Source organism: Eleutherodactylus coqui, chromosome 6 (genome assembly GCF_035609145.1).
Source record: "Eleutherodactylus coqui strain aEleCoq1 chromosome 6, aEleCoq1.hap1, whole genome shotgun sequence".
NCBI lineage: Eukaryota > Metazoa > Chordata > Amphibia > Anura > Eleutherodactylidae > Eleutherodactylus > Eleutherodactylus coqui.
This window is the reverse complement of record NC_089842.1, coordinates 168,887,747-168,912,277: the sequence shown is the minus strand read 5'-3', so window position 1 is coordinate 168,912,277 and position 24,531 is coordinate 168,887,747. Positions and strand designations below refer to the sequence as shown.

The following is a 24,531-nucleotide window of genomic DNA, read 5'->3' as shown; positions in this document are numbered from 1 at the left end:
TCGCTCTCCCCTGCAGCTCCCTGCCCGCCGGCACCTGAACCTTTCGTCTCGAGCGGGCAGGTACTCGCTAAAGGCAATGCTTGCTCGAGCAATTGCCTTTAGCGAGTATACTCGCTCATCTCTACTCATAACTTAGCAGATGTCTTCACAAATATGCCGGTTCGGACACAAAAGTGCTTGGATGCTGGAGTGGCCATTTTCAGCATATTCTCTAGGCAGACCTTGTTTTGCAGCCTGCAAGGTCAAAACCATATAAAAACTTAAAGATTTTTTTTCAGGCAAAAACTATATTGATGACCTCTACTCAGGATAGCTCATCCATAGTTAATCATCACAGACTTGACGAAGGGCTAATCACTTGGCCTACTGTCGGTGCAGCAAGCCAGACGTGTGTCATAGAGCACCGGAGATGAACTGTCCTAGGTGATGTCACTCCCTTTGGGAGATGAAGCTGGCTATTACACTTCTGGTACTGTCACTTTCAACACCTACGACGGACCCGGGAGTCTAATAGCCACTTCATCTCCCAATGATTTCATTGGGAGTGAAGCCATCTAGGGCACTTCCTCTCTCATTCCTTATCTGACACACTGCACTGTCAACGGGCCGGGTGATGAGCTCGTCGCCAGGGAACCAAAGTGGTAGATCCTGAGGATAGGTCCAATAGGTTTTGCCTGGAAAAGCGCTTTAAAAAGTTGAGGAATGCTTGCGTTTCTTAGTGAATCACCTTATATAAGATTTTATAATTAGTACTGTTAAAGTGTACCACCCCCCACACCTGGCACGCTCTGACAAGAATGCAGTTACTCGAGAAGAGCGAGGCTCGCTCGAGTAACTGGCTTATCCGAGCATGCTCGCTCATCTCTCGTTAAAGCCACTAGGTGGCAGCTCGGCAATGATTTTCAGAAATAGTGGAAAACTTCCATCCAGAAGAAAATCTATTCAGCTAAACTGTTCTATTCTTTGTATGCCTAAGGCTGCCTGCAGACGGGAGGGAAATTCCGTGGCGGGATTTCCCGCTGAATTTCCACCCGTGGAAGCTGCCTTCCTTTTCCATCTCAACATCTCATCAGTGATAATAAATTGTAAAGGACAGCACCTTAATATAAGTTATAGAATTATGCCAGTGTATCTAAAATATCGACGATACCTGGTGCCAAGCGGGGCCCCCAAATAATGGCGGTGCCCGCCTACACCTGACATCCTGGTAGGCTTAGCAAGTGTTTTTAGATCCACAAACGATCCATGTAGCATGGAGAGCAGCATACAGGGATGTGCCAAATTACAGTCCAAAAATGGGGAAGCAAAATGAAGATACCAGAAAAAAGCCTCATGCGCTCTTGTTGTGCATACCTTGGGAAAACCTCACTAATGGAAAGGAAACCATTGTAAATCATTGGTTTCATAATCTGCCTTTTAGCTGACTATCGCATCGAGAGAAAATCGTGCTATATATATTATATTATATTTTTTCCCCTCACCCCTGTGAAACCACCCTCGGGGTATTGCTACCTAGCCTGAAAATGTGTGGTCATTGTTGCACTGCTCTACTGTTCTCCCTAGTAAATTAAAATCAGAATTTAGTGTCTCCCCCTCCACACCACGTGTCATCAGGGATTTGACGCCACTGTTTTTGATATCCATTGCTGAGCTGCCACCTAGTGTTTTAATCGCGCAAATGTTTTGGGGGTTTTTTGTTAATAGGATTTTTATTTTCATATTTTATTTAATCATTTAAAGGTTTAATAATGATTGCAGCATTATGAATAATTTTTGCTGCCCATGGGCAATCTTGTAATCGAAAATTGCTGTAACCAGCATATTCACTTGGGTCCATTCATTCCTGTATTGGTAGACTACTGCATGTCACCATGCAGCTTAAAGCCAGTGTCACTTGACCATGTTTGAATTACGGATGATCCGTGGTAAAACGCAGGCATTGAAAGGCATGTATGTTCGTTCTTCTTTTTTTTTTTTCCCCTTCACATTTGCGGATACAAATTGTGAATTCCGCAAGTGGAAGAAAAATTGCAGCATGCTCTATTTTGATCTAAAATCTGCGTGAACAGCCTCCATTGAAGTCAATGAAGGTGTCCAACCGCAACCCATACGCAATTAACATTGCTTATAGGCTGTGGGTACCCATGTCATTGCTAAGCAATGATGTGGAAAAATGCGAACAAAAGGGAGGGAACCCTGTACTGCGCATGACCACCCGCGAGCCTCCGCGGTCATCCACAATACAGGTACTTGCAGAATGCAGGATCACCAGCCAGAATGCACTGCGGGCCTGCCGCATGCAGAATCCGAGCTGATCTTGTGAGCCCTGCCTAAACTGATCTTGTGTAATGTTTTATAAGAACGTCTTGGTTTACTGTAGTGACAAATGGCCACCTTCACCGTACCTGTGGGGTTTGCAACCCGGCTTTCTACAGATGATGAATGACCTATGATTCTGCATTGCTCTTCGGTCACACACAATCCTCTGGTTCCATCTCTTCTTGTGTTCTGCCTCTGTGTCACATTGTTTCTTGCATTCTAATCAGAAAAAAAGTTCAGGATGAACAGCGAATACTAACAGATGTGAGCATTCTTCATAATTGGTATTGAAGGTAGAAGTTCTGCAGAAAACTTCCTGGATCCACAATAAAATGTTGTTTGTTCTGCCACAAGTTGCACAGAAAAACATGACTCTTCTTGGAAGAAAAAAAAACAGTGCTACATTTGTCCACAGGTGCAGAGTGGTATTGCAGTTCTTTCCTATTCATGTCAATGGTGCTGAACTGCAATACCAGATGCAACCCATGGACAGGAATGGGGCTGGTTTTCAAAGAAACTAGACATGTTTTTCTAATCCTGGACACCCAATGAAGCCCACCAAGTTGGTAGATCAGCCATATTGCAACAGAGACCGTGAGATATCAAGAATAGGACTTGAAGACAAAGCAGAAAGGACAGATTTTAGTGAGAATAACGAAGAAAATGCTCGCCTGTCCTTTTTGCTCAGTCATTAACCTTGCAAGAATAGCTCATTTTTTAAGCGCATGAACAAGACCCCTCCTGCAGGCCCCCGACATCTGGAAGTATAATGGAGGAGTATTGTGCTACAATGTAGTTTACGACACAGCCACGTATTTGCCTATGTACTTACACACTGTGCTGGCTCAGCGACCAACCTGGGTAGACAAATGATGTCCTATTTTGGAAATGTCTCCATAGCAACAAAAGAATATGGATCTCCCCATATATGGAGATTTCCTAGTGTTACATTTAAAATATCAGTAAGTGCAATGACTAATTGTAGAGGAATGTATAATAAAATCTGGTGTGATATATAAAAAAAAACTAGGTACGTCTGTTCATAATGTTGTATGATTATATGTCTGGGATAGATTAGGATCCTAAATGGTAGACCCCCATTTACGATTAGGGTATATGGAAATATGTTTTCTAAACTGGATCACCCCTTCAATAACTTTTTGGAAAATCTGCAGTTATCTAGTGATGCATTATCCCCATCCTCTACATCGGGTCCCATCTGCTTCTCAATTCTTCATGCTGCAAAAGTTTACAGAACAATTCGCATATCCGTATTGTCAAGGTCTTGAAGATATTACCCTGTTTTTATCACCTTGCTTAATTGCAGCCTCCTTCATGGTATAGAGCGCTTGAGCCTTGTAAAGATACACTGCAGTCATTTGGCAACAGAAATGAGAAAATGTCCCTTTCCTGTTGTACCATGACAGTAGATTACCTTTATGCTGGATAGTATCATGAACTTATTTGTTAAACAGACTAGGAATAGAAAAATATGCCCCACCCCTACCGAAACTGCACCAAACCGCTCCGTTTGTCTGGTATTGGTGCTCTGTCCCATTGAAGTGAATGTGACTGAGCTGCAATAACACAGGAGTGAGAAAAGAAGCGGCCATGCTTTATAATCCTGCAGCAGCTTTCCCGGTATGAGGCCGCTGCTGTGTAGGGTACATCGGCTTCAGTGAAACAAAATGTACTGATGTGGTGTAATAGGTAATCTAATCAGGAAAACAGAACGATTTCATTGTTCTACTGTAACTTAATTTGTACAGAGACTCGGCATCGAGAAAACTGACCCCACCGCTTTAACCGAGGACGAAATCACGAAATTTGCAAGACTTGATATCGACCCAGACTCAATAACGTGGCAGAGAGGTACGTGGGTGAGGATGTCCTCAAATATGTGCAACTTTATTAAAGTTGGGAATGCTTTTTAAATAAGATTTTACAGGTTCTCTTAACCCTTTGGACAGACGGGATTCAGGACAATTTTCAGACTTTCATACAAAATGTGATTTTTAAAAAACCTCAAAATATATATTCATACCAATATACTGTGTGTTCTAAAAGTAAACACGTGGCATATTGTGGAAATGCCACCCTAAACTTTATACTCGCAGCACCTTCATGTTAATTTTTTTTTTTTTTAATCAAAGGAGGATTTTATTCTAATTCCGGTTTTATTCGTCTTCAGTGTGACCATTTTCTTAAAAGCTTAGACAGTGAAAGGGTTAAATCCCTTACCGCTGCCACACTGCTAGTCTGCTGGTTCTTCTCCGGTTTGTCTTACTGGTATGTGACTGCTTCAGTAAATTGTTCGCTGCAACAGTCAATAATCCACAAGAAAGTGCCATGAGATACCGCGCCTTCAGAAGAGGGTGAGAGTTTTCCTAATTTTAACCCCTTAAGGACATGGCCTACTTTTGGGGATTTTCATCTCCACGTTTCAAAAGCCAATCTTTTTTTTTTCTTCTTAGTTTCTGTTGACACAGCCATTTAAGAGCTTGTTTTTTTGCGTGGCAAACCGTAGTTTTTATTGGTACTATTTGTGGGTACATAACATGTATTGTAAAACTTTTTTATTTTATTTTATTTTTTTTGAGGGCAGGGAGAGAAAACTCATCCATTGTGCCTTGACCATGTAGGGAACTTGAACCATAAAAGCTCTGATTGCTATGATAATGCATTGAAGTACTTCAAGTGCTGTAATGCATTCTTACTCACAATAGCAATTGAAAGCCATGGTAGGCCTGGACAACAGTGTCTGTCGTCCACTTACCATGGCAACCACTCGGAGTGCCTATTGATGTCACATTGATTGTGGCATGTAAGGGGTTAAGAGCGGGGAAACCTAAGTTTACATCTTGTTACGTTAAAGGGTTAACCCTTTCCAATCCACTGTCTGACCTCTGAAGACATTATAATTTAAGGCTGTACAGCTTCGATGTTGGAAGACGTCCGTCGTGGTTCTCTTACTGTATATTGCCAGCCTCTCTGCTGTCGGAGCCTATCCAACATGTCACCTCATGCAGTACTGGCTTTAGCCAGCATATAGCGTCGTTGTATGACGGCAGAAAAAGAGTAAGCCCCCTAGGAAAACTAGGATACAAATTGGATTGGAAAGGGTTAATAAAATCTAGTGTGGCTGACTGAAAACTAGTCACTCTTATGAAAGCTGTTTAAAAGAAAATCTGTGTTGCCCCTAGCAACCAATCACAGTACAGCTTTCATTTTACCTCAGCAGTATAAGAGATGAAAGCCGCGCTGTGATTGGTTGCTACGGGCAACAGATTTTCTTTAAAACAGCTTTCATAAGGGTAGCTGCAGCCTACTTTTCCATGGGCCACACTGTAGATGCTTAGAGCATCATGGAGCCTTCAGTGAGGCGCACAGTGCATTCCATATGTTATCGTTTTTGTACCGTTTTCCTCATGCAAGAAATTGTGATAGAAATAATGGCCTAATTGGGGCTCATTAATCCCTGTCAGGTTTTGGGATTTCATGTGCAGCTGTGTAGTAATGAGCAGTTCTGTGACACCAAGTGAATGGCTGCTGCCAGTCAGTGATTACATTCAGCGTGAAATGGCTGGGGTGGTAAGCAGATGGCAGCTTCACTGCCGTCTTTTGTTTCTGTCACTTGTCATTTATAAATGGCAGCAGCACGATAGTTCATGAGGAAGAAGCAAATGTCCAATTTAATGCAATGAAGGGAGACATTTGTCACATAAAGTAATTCCAAGGTCAGACGAAGACGGACAGTCATGGAGTGCTTCAGTATAGAACCGGCGAATTCTTCATGCTTGTCCACACTGCGTGACAAAATAGAAGGTAGAGGCATAGTAACATTCCGAAAATCCGACATCCTCTGAACTATTGGAATTGGTACATAAACATACTTGTGTATATACACAATATATATGCAGATGTGTGTCTATTAGAGATAAGCAAGCACCCAAATGCTCGAGTCCGCGTTATTCGAGTCGAGCTTTTCGTAAAATTCGAAAGCTCTACTCGAGTAACGAACCCCACTGACTACAATGGGAGACTCGAGCATTTTTCTATGTGGGACGCCGGGTGCCGAGATTTTTTCTTTCTTTCTTGGATCGTGTCTCTCTCTCCCTCGACCAAAAAATTGCCATTGACGTGGGGAGGGGCCAAAACAAGCACGTCAGTGGGAGGAGCCAAAATGGGCGGGGTCGAACACGGCGTGATGCTCGTTCGAGTAACAAGCACAATCGATTACGCTATAATATATATAATCGAACGAGCATCAAGCTTAACAGAGGACGTTCGCTCAACTCTAGTGTCTATGGAAAGATATAAGTGGGTAGTCCATAGCGGCAGGGCCACAGTCATATAGGCCATCTTACTCCACTCTGATGCCGCATGCTATGGAATACTGCGCATACGGAGGCGTATATACGGAGGACCCGATGCCCAGAAGAATCAACTATTCTTGGATGATGAAGCAAATTACCTGCTAATCTGGAATGAGACTGTTTGGCATGTAGAGGGGAAAAAACAGATGATCAGGATTGTTCCAAACCATCTGGGGCTGAAATAATGACCTTTTACTGTATATTTGACATAAAGACCTTATGGCGTCACATATAAGCTTAAGGCTGAGTTTACATTGCAGCTTTTTATTTGGGTTTAGTGTGTACACAGGGAAAGCTCTAAATGTACACGCTGAACGTGTCTATAGGGGTTCATTCAGATGGGTGTATATCTCGTCTGTTTGCGGTTTGTGCGTTTCACGGACAGTGTATGGACCAATTAGGCAATTTACATGAGTCCTATTCTGATCCATATCACAGATGAGAGTAGAACATAGTGTCCACTGCCCCACCACTCAGCACATGGGCAATCTCAGGCACAGCTTGCATACGCTTGGCTTCCATCTTGCCCGTGTACATCAATGTACCGCAAAAAATGAAAAACAATGCAAATTTATTTTCTGTATAGCCTTTGGGTGACAAATGACGCTCTGTGGCATCCAGTAAATGTATGTTAGATGTTTCTTATGATGCTTCTGGATTAAACAGATGCCTTTTTTTATAGCATCTATTTAAAAAGGTGCTTGGATTTTGTGAGGTGCATGGCCGTCTTGGACCAACACATCTATGCCAGAAACTGGTATAAACTATACCAGAAATGAACACCATATTGGACCTGGCATACATTTCTGAGTAGGTCATGAGCAGCGCCTAATACATGAACAGCCGTGTGTCGGCTGAAATATTAAGGCTGGGTTCACACAGGGCGGATTTGCGGCCGCTAATCTCGGGATTAGCCAGCCATGTGGACGAGATTTCTCAGAAATCTCGTCCACACGGGGCAGCCAATCCGCTGCGGTTAAACCGGCCGGAACCGCGGCGCGGCTTTGCCGACAGCAGCATGTCCATTCTTTTTTCTTTCCGCTGCGGCCGCGCTCTCCTCTATGGGACCATCGTCCGCAGCGGAAGAGCGAGCGGCCGGACCGCTTCAAAGCCGCCGCGGGTTTTTCCGCGGCGCTTCTCCCGGCGGAAATCTTGCGGTTTTTTGCTACGACCAAACCGCGAGATTTCCGGCGGGAATCCGGCCCGTGTGAACCCAGCCTAAGACTGGCATTTGAAATGCTGGTCTTAATAAATTTGCTTAGCCTAATCGAGGCGAACATTCTGTGAGGTGTACTAGATTACATAATGGCAATCTTCAGCCCGCCCGCCTACATTCACTGCAAACAAGCAGTCGCAATAAGATATTCCTATGTAAACTTCTCATCCTTATGTAAAAAGAAAGACCTGCCAAGGACACAGAATTGTGTAACACTCCTGCTTTTTTTCTTTTTATCTAGTAATGGACACAAATGATCGATTCCTTCGGAAGATGACCATCGGCCAGTCTCCAACAGAGAAGGGCTTCACAAGGACGGTAATTTACTTTAAAAGTCATGAAGATGGGACTGTAACATGCATGTGTTGAGGGTCCTGTGTTTGGGCAGTGCAGCTTGGGGAGCCATTGTTGTTGGGCAGCATGGTGATTCAGTAGTTGCACTGTTGTCCTGCAGTTGGAAGGTCCACAACTTCTGTATGGAGTTTGTAAGGTTCTCCCTGTGTCTATGCAGTTTTCACTTCACTCTCCTAAAGCATTCTATATGCATGTGTCTGAGAACGGAAATTAGATTAGGATCCCCATGAAGATGGGGACTGTTGCAAGTGATATTTTACAGTGCTATATAAGTAAAAGGAAATTCTTCACCGTCTGCTACCTCTACCCAAACATTGGTACAACATATGCTGCCCCTTTCCTCTTCTAGTCTGTAGATGGGACAACCCATACATTTGGTTATAAGCCTGTCCTGTATTTATTTCTCTGTGGTGTAGGCACAGTTTGACATCTCTGTTGCAAGTGAAATCATGGCTGTCTTGGCGCTCACCGATGGTCTGAATGACATGAGGATACGGTTGGGTAAAATGGTGGTGGCTTCTAGCAAACAAGGAGCTCCCATCAGCACAGAAGACTTGGTAAGACATTTAGGAAGGGGAGGAGATCGATCCCTAATCCAGTGCGAGGGATTTGTACTGTAAACCATAAAGAGGTTCATACTTTGGAGACACAAATGACCCTTGAACCCCATCTTCACAGGGAGTAAGTGGTGCTCTGGCCGTCTTGATGAAAGATGCAGTAAAACCCAATCTGATGCAGACATTGGAGGTAAGCACTATCCAATTGTTCAGGGTGATTACCTCTTCTCTGGGTCTGTAACTAAAAATGATTTAATATTTAACAGGGAAATCCGGTGTTTGTTCATGCTGGACCTTTTGCCAATATTGCACATGGAAACTCCTCTATTTTGGCTGATAAAATTGCACTAAAATTGGTTGGACCAGAAGGATTTGTTGGTGAATATCCCATTTGTGGAAATTTTTATCTTCTTTTTTTTTTTTTTTGCTGTCATAATCTTGCTTATATCATTATCTTGCAGTGACTGAGGCCGGCTTTGGAGCTGATATTGGAATGGAAAAATTTTTCGATATCAAATGCAGATATTCTGGTTTGCGCCCCCATGTGGTGGTTTTGGTAGCTACAGTGCGGGCACTGAAGATGCATGGGGGAGGTCCAATGGTGAGTACTATACTTCTGTAAAAGGCTTTGATTTCATAAAGAGTGTGTACGTTTAGGCCAACTTCATACATTCCAATTGTTGAATGCATGCGGAGGAACTGCAGCAAAATGCTTGCATTGCAAAGCAGCAAATTTGCCTTTTTGCTTTCTTTATGGATACGAATTTGTATTCCACGAGCGGAGGGAAAATGGCAGCATGCTCTATTTTGCTTTGGCTGATTGTTATTATATGAACAGGAAACTATGGAAGCTACAGTAGATTATTGAAGGATGACAGTACACAGAATTTATCTGTAGTCATAAAAATGCGTGTACGGGTACTCCTCTACTTGCGAATGTTCGAGTTATGAACTTCACTAGATACGAACAAGCCTGTCCTGCAGTATGATGCTATAGCATTACCTCATACTGTGCAGTGATCAGATGGGCATTCTATCGCACGGCTTCACAGGTACTCTGCATAGGCAGCCCTGGGGCCTTTCAGATCTTATCGCGGGAGGCTGTACAGGACCCCCCGACTATCGGGTGTTTTTTGTTTGTTGTTTTTTTATAGCTAACACCCGGACGCAACAGCTCTGACAAGCCGAGGTGCTCATCAGAATGGTTAAAGGGGTTGTCCCGCAAAAGCAAGTGGGGTTAAGCACTTCTGTATGGCCATATTAATGCACTTTGTAATATACATCGTGCATTAAATATTGGCCATACAGAAGTTATATACTTACCCCCTCCGGTGTTGGCGTCCCCGTCTCCATGGCGCCAACCGAAGCCTTCTTCTGCCTGGATTAGATGCGCTTGCGCAGTCTGCCCTCTTCTGTCCCGCTCCGGCGTGCTCGCGGAGCGGCCCCTTCAGCGGGACAGAAGAAGCAGACTGCGCAAGCGCGTCTAATCCAGGCGGAAGAAGGCTTCGGTCGGTGCCATGGAGACGGGGACACCAACACCGGAGGGTGTAAGTATATAACTTCTGTATGGCCAATATTTAATGCACGATGTATATTACAAAGTGCATTAATATGGCCATACAGAAGTGTTTAACCCCACTTGCTTTCGCGGGACAACCCCTTTAACTCTTTAAATGCCTCCATCAGTTCTGACAGCAGCATTAACAGCACCAGTGAGCGCAGCGGCATGGCTCGTTGGAGCTGATGCGGCTGGTTATCTGCTGTAAGAAACAGCCTGCACCCAGCGCTTTATGGAGCGGGATCCACCTGCGATCTCCGGGTTTGTTGAGACATACGAACAAATGCACCTATGAACTGCTTCCTGGAATGGAACCTGTTTGTAACTAGGGGACTATCTGTACTAGCTTAAATTTACTGACTATCATCGCTGGGATGATTGTCAGGCACAGAAGCACCCAAGAGGCGTTCCATGTAAAAGTGATTCATTGTAAAAAGGAGACTGGCGGCACCCTACTTACTATTCTACAAAAAACGATTCTGATTATTAGGATCACATCTAGAGATGAGCGAGTATACTCGCTTAGGCACATTACTCGGACAATTAGTGCCTTAGCCGAGTATCTCCCCGCTCGTCTCTAAAGATTGGGGGGCCGGTGTCAGGTGAGTTGCGGGAAGGGGGGGGGGGGGGAGAGAGGGAGAGAGAGATCTCCCCTCCGCTCTCCCCCGCCGGCCCCTGAATCTTTAGAGACGAGCGGGGAGATACTCGGCTAAGGCGCTACTCACTCGAGTAATGTGCCTTAGCGAGTATACTCGCTCATCTCTAATCACATCCCTAATAGGGGTCGCTCCCCCTTCTCTTCTCTTTTTTGGTTTCCATGTAAAAGGACCCTTACACAGGACACAAACCAACTAACCATCACGATGTGCATACCAGGTATATTTGGAAGTGCATGTTATTTTAGAGGTGCTTTTGTTCTTTCTTCCAGGTTACTGCAGGAGTCCCTCTCCCCAAGGAGTATACACAAGAGGTGAGCCTAGAAGTAGCAGGGTTTTTTCTATTGCTGCCCTATAAATAGACCAGCGAGAGATTCAGTCATTTGCTTGTGTTTCACGCTGAAGCGCTTTCCTACTGCTGCTTTGTTTGCCCTGAAACTAGCTTTATTCACATCAATTTTCTGCACCTGAGTCAAGTACTAATCATTCTGCTATGAGCACTGCTCCCAGCTTAACATTCATACTAATATTCCTGAACACCACTTATCAGAACGGGAAGGTAAGTTAAGATAATCATATCAGGGTCTCAAACGTTACAATTTTGTATTTTAATAAATAAGAACCATTTTAATACTTTTTAACGGGCCCACCGAGGGAATGACAAGTGCCAGCCATTCTATTCTAATGGCATAAGGAGGGGAGGGGGGGCTTTCATATACAATGCATCCCACACACTGAACACTTCTACTTACTTGATGGCATAGTAATTGCTTCCAGCTGCCTATATGAAGGTGAAACCACATGTAGCAATCGATGTGCAGTCACGATAAAATTAAAAATCGTGACCGCGTGCAGTTTTGAAACAAAACATTCCAGTTTTGGCAGTGAACTCGGCCAGGTTTTCGAGTTCACAACCTTGTCGTCCAAACCTCCATTTTCTGCCTTTCAGCATGGCAAGGTGGTCCTGTTTCCTGTCCCCTCCTTCCTACCTAAAGTGTTGTCAGTATTCCACCCCAATGAATACATTGTCCTGCCTAAATTTTGCCCCTCCGTAGTTCATCGGAGAAAACGCGCTGTTCGCAAACCGAATCTAATGCAAGCCTTACGGACCTATTCCTCCCTTCCGTGCTACAGCGCATTCTACTCGAACAGTAGGTGCCTCGTGTGCGGTACACAATGGTGCTTCCTGCTGTTCAAGCGTGTAAGGCCGCTACATGGACCTCTTTATACACCTTTTCAAAGTTTTATAGGGCGCATACTATTGCATTCGAAGACTCTTCCCTTGGGCGAAGAGTTTTACAGACTGCTATAAACTGACCGCATGCGTCCTTTTATACTTATCCTGGCCCCGAGGGACTGCTTGGGAACATCCCATGGTCTTCAGCTATGTCCCCTGATGATACGGACGAGAAAAAAAGGTTTTTGTACTTACCGTAAAATCCTTCTGGTCTCGTTCATTGGGGAACACAGTACCCACCCAGTCTGTGGTACAACATACCCACCCAGTACTTTCACATATATTCCTCCCTGATGGAGCGTTCTCTTTGCAGTTGCACCTAGTGCTACGCTGAGTTATGGTTTTAATAGTTCTTAAAATTCTTCTATATTGACTTTTTTTTTTCTTTTAATACCCTACTGCTTGCATACAAACCTTTTTAGCTTGGTGCTAGTAAGAGGAGCGAATACTTTCTGCTTAGTGTCTGCCACCTAATGACAGTAGCTATACCCACGGTCTTCATTCCCCAGTAAATGAGCCTAGAGAGCGATTGTATGGGAGGTAAAAAAATCTTGTCTTACTTCACATCTTTATATAAAACTGTGCTGTAATTCCTGGTAACGTGGCTGTGATTAGGCAGAATGACGTCGAGGGCACAGTCTTATAGGCATCATTTCTACTCCCACACAAGCAGTGAAATAGCTGCCTTGATGATTTTCTCATCATTGTCCTTCCCTGACAGCTGCCTGTGATAGCACAGCAACCTTGCAATAAGCAGACATTTGCTCTGCACGCGTAACAGACTGAGCCGTAGTCTGCATTTATAGCTTACTGCTAATGGTCGAAGATTATACAGTTTTGCAGCACCTGGAAAATTTGGCACCTACCCTTCACACCTATTATATTGTGCTGCTGTATGATGAAACCTGGCTCTGCTGGAGCTACATTATTGTGGGCATTCAGGTGCCCCTGGCTATAGCATCAATAATGTCACTAGTACGAACATAGTAACATAGTATGTAAGGCCGAATGAAGACCATGTCCATCTAGTTCAGCCGGCTTAACCGCCTAGTTGATCCTTAGGACTAGTTTGTAACTTTTGATCATAAATAATGTTTCAATTCAGTGACAGCAAGTAAGACACCTTGAAGACGCGACAAGTTGAAAAGCAATGTAAATTGGAAAGCTTTCTCTCCTCTCACTCCTCGCTCAGTTTAAATAGCAGCCATTTAGTAGTGAAGAGGGGGCGGGGGAGTGAGAGGAGAGAAATCTCCTGCACTGCCCCGCCCCCCTGCTGGCCGCTCCATGAACGTGACAGCTCTGCTAGCTCCCATGCAGGAGCACGGGAGCGAGGAAACACAGGGACAAGTGTCGGGCATAGTTTGCCCGACATTCATTCTGTGTAAATGGAGCTTTATGCAGATACTTCTGATTGTCTCCTGCATATAACAAAAAGTATACTTATGTACTAGAGTTTAGCTTGTCTCTGATAACTTGTTGAAGAAAGTTATCTTAAGTAATTAAAAGCTAGTGTTCTCTTAACACAACTAAATCGATTGTAAAGCAAGTGAATGGGTAAAAAAAATTATGGCATAGAAAATTAAAACGTGCTGTCATGTTAAAGTTTGCTGAGTCCGTACTTTAGATTTCAAGGCAGCCCCAGACTTGCAAAAACAGATGCATGTACTGTGCGCAATGACGTGTGTTTCAATCTGCCACCATTGGGAGCCATGCGTGTAGTGATATGGTGCATAGAATATAGAGCTATCTAAAATACCTGCTAATTTGGTACAAAACCAAAATTATGACTCTAAAAAGCACATTAAAGGGGTTGTCTCACGAAAGCAAGTGGGGTTATACACTTCTGTATGGCCATATTAATGCACTTTGTAATGTACATCGTGCATTAAATATGAGCCATATAGAAGTTATTCACTTACCCACTTCGTTGCTAGCGTCCCCGTCTCCATGGCTCCATCTAATTTCAGCGTCTAATAGCCCGATTAGACGTGCTTGCGCAGAAGGGTCTTCTCTCTTCTGGTCAGTCCGGGCAGCATATTAGCAGTTTACGCTTAGGTGACTACACAGCGTGCATGCGCATTGCCTTCAGCAGCCGTGCACTACACACTACAGTTAAGCAGACGTGCACTACACACTACACTTAAGCAGCACGGGGTTAGGTTTAGGGTTAGGATTACCTAACCCTAACCCTAAACACTAAAACTAACCCTACACCTAACCCTAAACCCTAACCCCGTGCTGCTTAAGTGTAGTGTACGTCTGCTTAACTGTAGTGTGTAGTGCACGGCTGCTGAAGGCAATGCGCATGCACGCTGTGTAGTCATGTGCCAAAGAGCCAATCAGGTGGCTCTAATCAGCAGCGCTGCTTAACCTAAGCGTAAACTGCTAATATGCGTCCGGGCACGAGTGGCGTTCTGGCTCCGCCCCCTTCTACGCGTCATCGCGTAGCTCCGCCCCGTCACGTGGCTGGATCAATCAGGAGGCTGGAATCGGCAATGGAACGCACAGAGCCCATGGTGCACCATGGGAGAAGACCCGCGGTGCACCATGGGAGAAAACCGCAGTGCATCCCTGGGAAAAGACCGGCGGCCATCTTGGGAGAAGAATTTTATGATGGTGACAGGGGGAATGGGCTAATTTAAAATTTTGATGTTTTGCCTCGGGACAACCCCTTTAATAGTTAGATATGACCTGGGTAACACAAAAATAGTGTTAAATACCCAGTGTAATTGGTGTTGTAATTTGGATTTTTTTTCTCCTTTAGAACTTGGAGCTGCTGGAAAAAGGCTGCAGTAATCTAAATAAACAGATTGAGAATGCCACCATGTTTGGCGTACCTGTGGTTATTGCTGTTAACGCTTTCAAGTAAGGACCATTAGTTTAAGCTTTCTATTGTGCTTTTTAAGCTGGGGATTAAAATTGGGCTTTGATTAGTTTGTTATATAGTAATAAAGGGCTTGTCTGATCACAGGCAACTTCTTCATTATGAGCGCAGCTCCTGAGAACCCCAGCAACCAGCTGTTTTTGCTGGGAACATTGCCATCATCTGCTTATTTACCTTTGTAGCAGCTGGTACAGGAAAAATGTAGTATTATAGAGCCTAAATAAATGGCAGTCCCTGAAGTGACTTCGTTTGCCAGAGTACCAACTGCTTTTTTTTTTTTTCCGGGGGGTGGGGGGATTCAGGTGTGGGAGTAGCCCCTCCCATTTGGGGTGGAGCATCACATCTATGATGTCCATGTGCTCTAATATTTACTTTATACTTATGTAATAGTCTTGGGAGCTGTAATTGTTGTGTATAGTGAATATCATGTCTGGATAACGGGGGAATTGTATTACGTTTTTGCCTCTAGAACAGACACGCAAGCTGAACTGGACCTCGTTTGTCGCCTGGCTAAGGATGCTGGGGCTTTTGATGCTGTGAAATGCACTCACTGGGCAGAAGGTGGAAAAGGAGCGGTAGATCTGGGCCGGGCGGTCCAGAATGCATCTCTGGCTCAGAGCAAATTTAAGTTCCTTTATGATGTGGAGGTATGGCTCAGCCCTGACCATATAGTATTCTTACTGCTTTAGGTGGAATTAGATGGACTGTTCTCACTGTTCCCTTTTTTCTGCCTAGTTGCCTATTGCTGATAAGATCAGGATAATTGCCCAGAAGATATATGGTGCCGATGACATAGAACTGCTCCCCGAGGCTCAGAAAAAGGCTGAGCTCTACACTAAGCAGGTGAGTTAATGCAGCACTTGGTTTATGGATATTGCCCAATACATCGTTATGAAATGAAAGCTCTTTTAATCACTGGAGAGCTGCTAATATGCGTAACTATATAGAGATGTGATCTCAGGATTATGTCTTTATAAAATATAGTGGTTCTCTTTTGGAATAGCACTCACTAGAGGCACTGTCCAAGAGATAATTACGGCTAGCCAGGAACATTACCACTTTTAGTAAAATTCAAGATAATGCTCACAGAATGGAAGAGACACGCTGATATTTTTAGGTTGTGTATAAAAACAAGCACGTACTGTGTTTCCCCCGAAAACAAGACACTGTCTTATATTGTTTTTTTGCCCCCAAAAGAGGCACTAGGTGTTATTTTTGGGGGAGGTCTTATTATACTTTGCAGGCTCAGTCCAGATCCCTCCCGCTGCTTTCCACAGCTCCGACGGGCGTCCCGCAGTCCTCGGCCGCTCATGCATCATCACTTCCTGGTTACGGGATTCATAAATCCTGCCTCTAGGAAGTGATGACTGTGATTTGGTTCTTCGACCACTGCTCAGCCAATGGATGCAGCGCTGGATAAACAAATTCGATCTCTGAGATTGGTTCTGCGACCGTTGCTCAGCCAATTAATGCAGAGCTGGATAAACCAATCTCAGACATCGCTTCCTGGAGGTGGGATTTATGAATCCCATAACTAGGAAGTGATGTACGAACAGCTGAAGACTGCGGGAACTGCGCTGAACCTCTAGATGTCTGAGATTGGTTTGTCCAGCTCTGCATTAATTGGCTGAGCAACGGTCGCAGAACCAATCTCAGACATCGAACCTCTAGAGAGCAGCGGGGAGGGACTTTAACTGTGCCTGCTAGGTAATTTTTTTTTTATTTTTTATTTTTTATGTAGTGTAATTGGGGTTTTATTTTTGGGGTAGGGCTTCTATTTCAAGCTTCCAGGAAAATTTGGCTAGGGCTTATTTACTGGGTGGGTCTTATTTTCGGGGAAACCGAGTAGAAGGATCTCCAGGAATCCATTGCCCAGGAGATGCTGTGATCCCAGAGTTTATTGTGAAAAGTGATGTCCCAAGAACTGAAGGGACACTGCTGCTAATGAGAGGCTGCAGTGTTGCATTCTTATACTTTTGGTGTTATGACGCTCTGGATGTGAACACCAATGCCAGGAGAATAGATGATGACACTGCAGCCTCTCATTGGCTGCAGCAGTCAACTGATTTTTTTGTGACATCTGTCATAGGAATCTCCGGGACTGCAGCGTCCATGGAGAGGTAAGTATATCTGTTATTTTGCAAGTGACAGGGCAACCCCTTTAAGTGTGTTGTCTGGGTGTTATACAATTTTCTTAAAAATGTACTTAAATCTGTTAAAAAATAAAAAGGGATTTCCGGTCCTCTCCCTCAGCAAAACAGTGCTGCAGCGTTACAATCCTCTAGATCTTTGTTTTGGAACAGCTACTGACTGACTGCTGCAGGTGCTTTTCTCCTGGCTTCATAGCTCCCAGCATCTGAGTGGTGGTACCAGGTGAACGGCACCAGACCGCTTTGGCTTCAGATTGGTTGTAGAGGTCAGATGGTAGCCATTTCAAAATAAAGACTGGGATGCCCACAGGGCTGCAGTACTGGATTACCAGGGAAGAAGACAGGTAAGTACCTTGTTTCCCCAAAAATAAGACCTGCTCTGAAATAAAGCCCTACCCTGTTTTTTTGGGGGGGAGGCTTGAAATAAAAGCCCTAGCTGCAGTGCATAAAAAAAGGAATACATTACCTAGCATTCTTGGACTGGGTCCTCCCACTGCTCTCCGGAGTTCCTCTGTGCATCCTGCAGTCCTCGTTCACCCACAGAAGATCACTTCCTGGTTACGGGATTCATAAATCCCACCTCCAGGAAGCGATGGCTCTGCTGGTTTTCAAGCACTGCTCAGTGCAGCGCGTGATGAACCAATGCGATGGCTGTGATTAGTTGAGCAGTGGTTGAAGAACCAATCACAGCAATCGTGTTAAGGAGGCAGGATTTATGAATTGGCCAATCGATGCCACCCTCAGCGTGTCGGAGCTCTGGGGAGAAGGGGGAGGGACCTGGACCGAGCCTACTAGATAAGTATATAAGATTTCCCCCGAAAATAAAACCCAGCGCCTCTTTTGGGGCAAAAATTAATATGATGGGGTCTTATTTTTGGGGTAACATGGTAGCTCCTACTTTTATTTTAACAAATTTGGATGCACTTTTACAAACTGTAGAACAACCCCAGGGCAACCCCTTTTTAAGTTTCCCTGCAGTATCAGTGGAAACCATATGAAGAAGTTTAATCTTTTTAACATTCCTGATCAATGATTAGCTTGCCCACTGATTTAAATGGTATAGTCAATGAGGCCGAGTTTTCACACTGTGGTAACAGCATGCGTCTGAAACTCCAGTGACCTGTGTCGGCCAGTGGCTGACTATCTTGCCGGTAATACTGCCATTGCTCATCAACATTGGATAGAATATCAGCTGCATGTGTAGAAACCTCCTGCAATTAACAGCAAAGTCCCATTTACATGGAGCCAGGATCGCTCAAAAATTGCTAAAAAGCGATTGTTTCAGCAATCATCGCTGCATCTAAATGCACGACCATCGTGCTTTTTTCGTGCACTGCTAGCTGATCCTTAAAATCAGGCCAATCTAAAAATTATTGTGCAGTCTTATCAGCAGTTCTCCATGGGTAGTGCTGGTAGCATTGTTTCCCCGTGGAGAACAAAGGATCTGAATGCAGATAAGAGCCCTTGAGCTATTAACTGCTTTCATCGACTGGTTCAGTTGCACACTAAATAGCTATTAAGTAGCTGAGTAGCTACTTAATAGTTTATGCAAAATGATCGCTCAAAGCTGTCACTCAAACTGTCCTTTGAGCGATCTTCACTCCATATAAATGGGCCTTTAATCAGGAGCTTTAACAAAGACCAGTAGTGCTTGTGTAATAGCATCATAATGTGTCTTTGTTAGTTATTAGATAATTAGCTGAAAGTAACACTGGATGTAGAGGAACTACTGAGTCATTTATTCATCTAAGCTTTATACGTGTTTATCAGAGGCTCGGCTGTTGCCAGGACAACTCCATTGTGGCTGACCAAATATCTCATAGGAGAAAAATGGGAAGTTTTAGATTTGCTTTCTTTACTCCTTTTATACAGGGATTTGCAAATCTGCCAATATGCATGGCAAAGACCCATCTGTCGTTGTCTCATAACCCAGAGCTGAAAGGTGCACCAAAAGGCTTCATCCTGCCTATCCGTGACATAAGGGCCAGTGTTGGGGCTGGATTCCTGTACCCATTGGTTGGAACGGTAAGAAATATGTAAAAGTGTGTGTGTGTGTGTGTGTATGTGTGTGTATGTGTGTGTGTGTGTGTATATATATATATATATATATATATATATATATATATATATATATATATATATATATATATATATATATATATATATATATATATATATATATATATATATATATATGTGTGTATTTGAGCACTAATTTTGAGTTGGTCTCTATGGTTTAAAGCTAGATCTCTGCTGACTGTTATCGGAAACTGTCAACAATCTTGTTGTCAGATGTGCCTCTAACAGCGTATCTCGGCTCCTATATAGTTATTCCTATATCAGATTATTGAGCCTTCCAGTTCCGTAATTCAGGTGATCGTAGAGTGCTGGATGTAAAGAGAACGCTTGCCAGATTAATCTCTGTTCTCGCATTGAATCAGAAAGAAATGCTTGGGGATTTCAGCTCTGAGGCTAGCAGAACTGTGAATGCGGCTTTGGAAAATAATACAGGCTGTAGCAGTTGTATCTACAGTTGCTTAACATTTTATACAAATTTTTATATGAAAAACTGTAAAATTTTAAAACTTCGGGACCTTTTGATTTGGAAAAATGCCCCTTTATACCAGTCACATGCGTTTTTTCCAATGTTTAATGCTGCGTTTTCAGCGCAGCGCTAAACGCTGTCAGTCACTACCATTGATTTTAATGGGGTTTCTCAGACGTGTGCTAAAACGCAACGTTTTTAATGCTGCATTTTTCGAGTGCTGTCCTATTTTCATGTGTTTCTGCATTTTAAAAAACTCAATGCTTTGCCTATTGAAATGAATGGGGTGCGTTTTCAGCTCTGTTGAAAACGCGGTACAATGTGGTTACCTTGTCTTTGACTACATTTTTTTTTTTTCAGCTCTGGCATGATCAGCGTTTTTAGAACTAGGCTGAAAACTCGGTCAAACGCCGTCAAAAACGCATGTCAGCGCAGCTGTAAAAAACGCAGCGTTTTTACAAGTGCATGTGTGAGCGGCCTTATAGTTTCGTAGTACACTATCTGTTTTTAACCATCCAGTAAATTTAACCCTCACCAGCCAGTGTCTTTTGGCCATACTTTAAATATACAGAGTTTATGTGAAAAATGGTGCCAATTATTAGTTATGTATATTATTTCTCACCATGTTAGTTTGCCATCCAAAGCCAGTGATTCACACATAAAATAGGATGAGATCACCAGTTTTAAGGATCTGCTTTCCTGTTAATTACTTCTATGTTCTCACTCTTGGTAGGAGACATCTTAAGATGTCTGTTGCTTAGGTTTTCGCCAAATTTATAAATAGCCCATTATACTTAGTATCATAAACCTGGCTGTCAGCCGCATTCACAGTCATGAGCTGCTATACCAGACATAGAACGCCATCTTTTGTAACCATAGGCAACCAGTTTAACCTCTTAGTCCTTAAGGCAAAAAAAGGCTTGTCACTAAGTGATTCTCATCATCGCATTACAAGAGCCATAATTTGTTGAAGTAGTTGTGTTGGGACTTGTCTTTATGTCAAAATAAATAAAATTATATTTAGTTATACCACTTGGCGGTACAGATATTGTATTGCATACGTTTTTTATTTTTTTTTGTACGGGGGAGATGTAAAAACCCCTCAGAAGTTCCTCTACGATTTTTCCAGCAATGTCTTTTTAGATGGGTTATAATACATTCTCATGGACAACCTACTTTAAGGGGGTTCTGTGTTTTTAAAATAAAAATTAAGGGCTGAGCAGGAGTAAAAAATAACAAAATAAAGTTTGCCTGTCTACGCCACCTCCCTGGAGCCCAACTAACGGCACCTGTTGCCCCATGCTGTACCGCTGAAAGACAGGTGACTACTACCGAGTATGCTTTATTTTGTTCTTTTAACTCATGCCCAGTTCTTAAAATTATATATATATATATATATATATATATATATATATATATATATATATATATATATATATATATATATATATATACATACATACATACATACATACATACATACATACATACATACATACATACATACATACATACATACATACATACTTTATTTTTTTTTTAACTTTACCACACAACCCCTTTAAGTAGTCTTACCGTTGGAGACACTTTCAGAAATGGGAAAATGTATTGTGAGCAATCTAATGTCTATGACCCAAATCGCTCTCTACACCATCAGGGAAAATCACTCCCTGTAATCTCTATGGGGTGCCAAGTGAGCAGCCATTAGGACTTTCAATCCCCTGCTGCTCGTAAAAGGAGGGATTCACAGAATAGGTGCTTAGAATGCAATATCCTAATCTCCTAGTATAGTAAAATGGTATATTCGGCGCAGAGTGTTGAGGCAGCAGAAATGCAGTCCTAAGCTCTCGCTCATGACCTGAAGGTTGTGAGTTCAGGTAGCCGGCTCAAGGTTGACTCAGCCTTCCATCCTTCTGAGGCCGGTAAGATGAGTATCCAGTTTGATGGGGGGGGGGGGGGGGGGTAAATAAATAATGTATCTGAAAGCACTGCGGAATAAGTTGGTGGTATATAAATAAGATTTATTGTATATGAAACTTCAGTTTTATATGAAATTAAACCTCAAACTTTTTTCATGGGAAAGACTCATTGGGGGTTACTGGCAGCCTTTGTCTTTTTTATTTTATTTTTTTATGAATATTGAACCATACTGACATAGCACTTGTTTTCTATAGATGAGCACAATGCCTGGCCTGCCAACCAGACCCTGCTTCTATGACATCGATCTGGATCCTGTAACAGAACAAGTTAATGGACTGTTTTAAAATGACACATTACAGGTATTGCCAATTATTCTCCAGCAGTTTACCAGATTCTGGTCCCTCCGGCCTGTACAAACAAAGATGGCCACATGGCTTCTCTGACTACCCAAAGCACATTGTGCATTAGTGTGCAGTATTAGTTTAAGACACTACACCTGCTTTGATTAATCGTTGCTGCCCACATGACCAGCACCAGCCAATCACAGCAGCACATAATGTCTCTGACTACCTGATGTACATTGTGCATTAGTGTGCATGTTTAGTCTGAGAAGCTGCTGTGGCCTCTTTACTTAGACTAAAGTGCAGCTAGAGGAGTACATTGAAGCTGATGAGCCCTGATACAAAATATATAATGAGGCCTACCACCTTCCATGTATCATTTATAATATACACCAGTAAAGGAGATAGACTTTGTATCTGATCAGGCACCAAAGCTGGCTGCAACTGTCACTTATACGCCCCCTATAACTACACCCCTGGGTGCAACATATATTACAGCGTACCCAGCAATTAATTTTGTAACCACATTTCTTCTATTCTCCTCCCAGGTTCTGATTCTGAATAATCGGCATTGACGTCATGAACGAGTTTCAATGGAAGTTCTGCTCAAGTCTTATTACTTAGTAATTTTTGCAAAAGGGGTATTCCTTTCTTAATCATGGTGGCTGGGATTATGGAAACAGCTAAAATGCCTGTTCTAGACTGTTCCTGTAACTCACATAGAAGTGAATGGGAAAGGGTGACTCCAGCTAGCTAGCTGAGGTGAGCCAAGATTAGGTCAGAGGGCCAGTTTTTTTGTAAGTTATGACTCACATCTTGTAGACATTTATGGCATATCTTGTCGCTATGAAATGGGAATATCCCTTTTAAGTGTATTTTTCCCCTTTAGACATTACCAGTCTGCCAAAAAGATAAATATTTCATGGTTTTACATGTCTCATGTGTCTGTGTTGTTTTTTTTTTTGGTTTTTAATCCATTTTTTTCCATGTATTTTGTATAGTGCTCTGGTAACGTTAAATGGTCACTGCACTTTGCGACATCTTTTTTTAATATGAGAACTAGCAAAAGTGAAAATCGCATTTTTACCTAAAATTACTTGTTTGTAATGAAAAAGCCCTCTAAAGTCCTTCCCCTTACTTATTGTCTACTACCTGTTATCAAGTGATGCCATCTATAGTAACAGAGATGGCAAGATGGAAGGGGAAGAAGGTGATTACTCCTGCTGCCCATTGACCTCTGCGGAGAGGAGAGGGGGCAGAGTATAGAGAGCTGCTCGCATAGACATTCCAACAGCTAACTGAAAATTAGAGATGAAGGCTGCTAAGGGAAAAGCTGGTGTAATGTAAGTTTAAAGCTAAGATTCTAGATTTTAAAAGGATGCCTATATCCTTTGCAGTCAAAGCATTAAGGGAGTTCTCCAAGTTGTAAATTATTGATGGTCTAGCCTCAGGATGGCCTATCAAAATTAGGGCTTATTTAGACGACCGTATATCGGCTCGGTTTTCACGCCGAGCCGATATACGGTGTCCTTGTCTGCAGTGGGGGGAGGATGGAAGGAGCAGGAACTGAGCTCCCGCCCCTTGCCACTATTTGCAATGGGCGGGGCGGAGCTAAGTGCAGTTACTTGGCTCCGCTCCCATCTCGCCCACTTCTATTGCAAATAGTGGAGAGGGGGCGGGAGCTCAGTTCCTGCTCCTGGCTCTTCCATCCTCCCCCCCCCCCCCCCCCCCCCTGCAGGCAAGGACACCGTATATCGGCTCGAAAAAGACTTAGATTAAGTCGAAACGTCGCCATTTTATGGAGCAATAAAACCCTTTTTTTTTTATAATCTCTACACCGTTGATGCTGCTGCCTCCTTGAATACCATTGCATTTATTTGGGGTTTGGTTCATGACCCCACAGGTGGCTTGGCATATACAGACTGGAACCTCTGCACTGAAGTGTATGTGTTAGGTGTGCTGCGGGACTTTCCTATTTCTACCGTATATCGGCTCGGCGTGAAAACCGAGCCGATATACGGTCATATGAAATAGCCCTTAGATTGTTGGAGGTTCCCGAAGGCAGACTCTAGCCAATTAGCAGTTGACCCACCCGATGCTTCTGTGGTTCGAAGCTGATTTATACAGAAGACAGCTCAGTTCCCACTACAGTGGCCAGACTTGGTATTGCAGGCAAAATTCCCACTGAAGTGAATAAGAACTTTGCCTGTAATACCCTGTTTCCCCAAAAATAAGATCTACGCTGATTTTTCGGGATTTTTGTGGAGGCTTGAAATATAAGTCCTAGCTGCATTACATAAGGAAGAAAACAAAAAAGAAAACATTACCTAGCAGGTTTGGTCCAGTTCCTTCCCGTTGCTCTCTAGATCCCTGGCGTGCTTCTTGCAGTCCTCGGCCACCCACAGAAGATCACTTCCT

At 43.3% G+C, this 24,531-nt stretch overlaps 1 protein-coding gene across 1 annotated transcript in view; it reads left to right on the top strand.

The window, feature by feature from the left end:
- MTHFD1 (methylenetetrahydrofolate dehydrogenase, cyclohydrolase and formyltetrahydrofolate synthetase 1) overlaps positions 1-23,049 on the top strand; it is a 63,861-nt gene extending 40,812 nt beyond the window's left edge. The window contains exons 16-28 of the mRNA XM_066608183.1: positions 4,089-4,191; positions 8,153-8,229; positions 8,682-8,822; positions 8,944-9,012; positions 9,089-9,200; positions 9,284-9,423; positions 11,309-11,350; positions 15,038-15,138; positions 15,627-15,804; positions 15,893-16,000; positions 19,180-19,332; positions 22,027-22,131; positions 22,662-23,049. Coding sequence (XP_066464280.1) covers positions 4,089-4,191; positions 8,153-8,229; positions 8,682-8,822; positions 8,944-9,012; positions 9,089-9,200; positions 9,284-9,423; positions 11,309-11,350; positions 15,038-15,138; positions 15,627-15,804; positions 15,893-16,000; positions 19,180-19,332; positions 22,027-22,116 — 1,314 coding nt within the window. The 3' untranslated portion in view covers positions 22,117-22,131; positions 22,662-23,049. The remainder of the gene's footprint in view (positions 1-4,088; positions 4,192-8,152; positions 8,230-8,681; positions 8,823-8,943; positions 9,013-9,088; positions 9,201-9,283; positions 9,424-11,308; positions 11,351-15,037; positions 15,139-15,626; positions 15,805-15,892; positions 16,001-19,179; positions 19,333-22,026; positions 22,132-22,661) is intronic.
- The last annotated feature ends 1,482 nt before the right edge of the window (positions 23,050-24,531 follow it).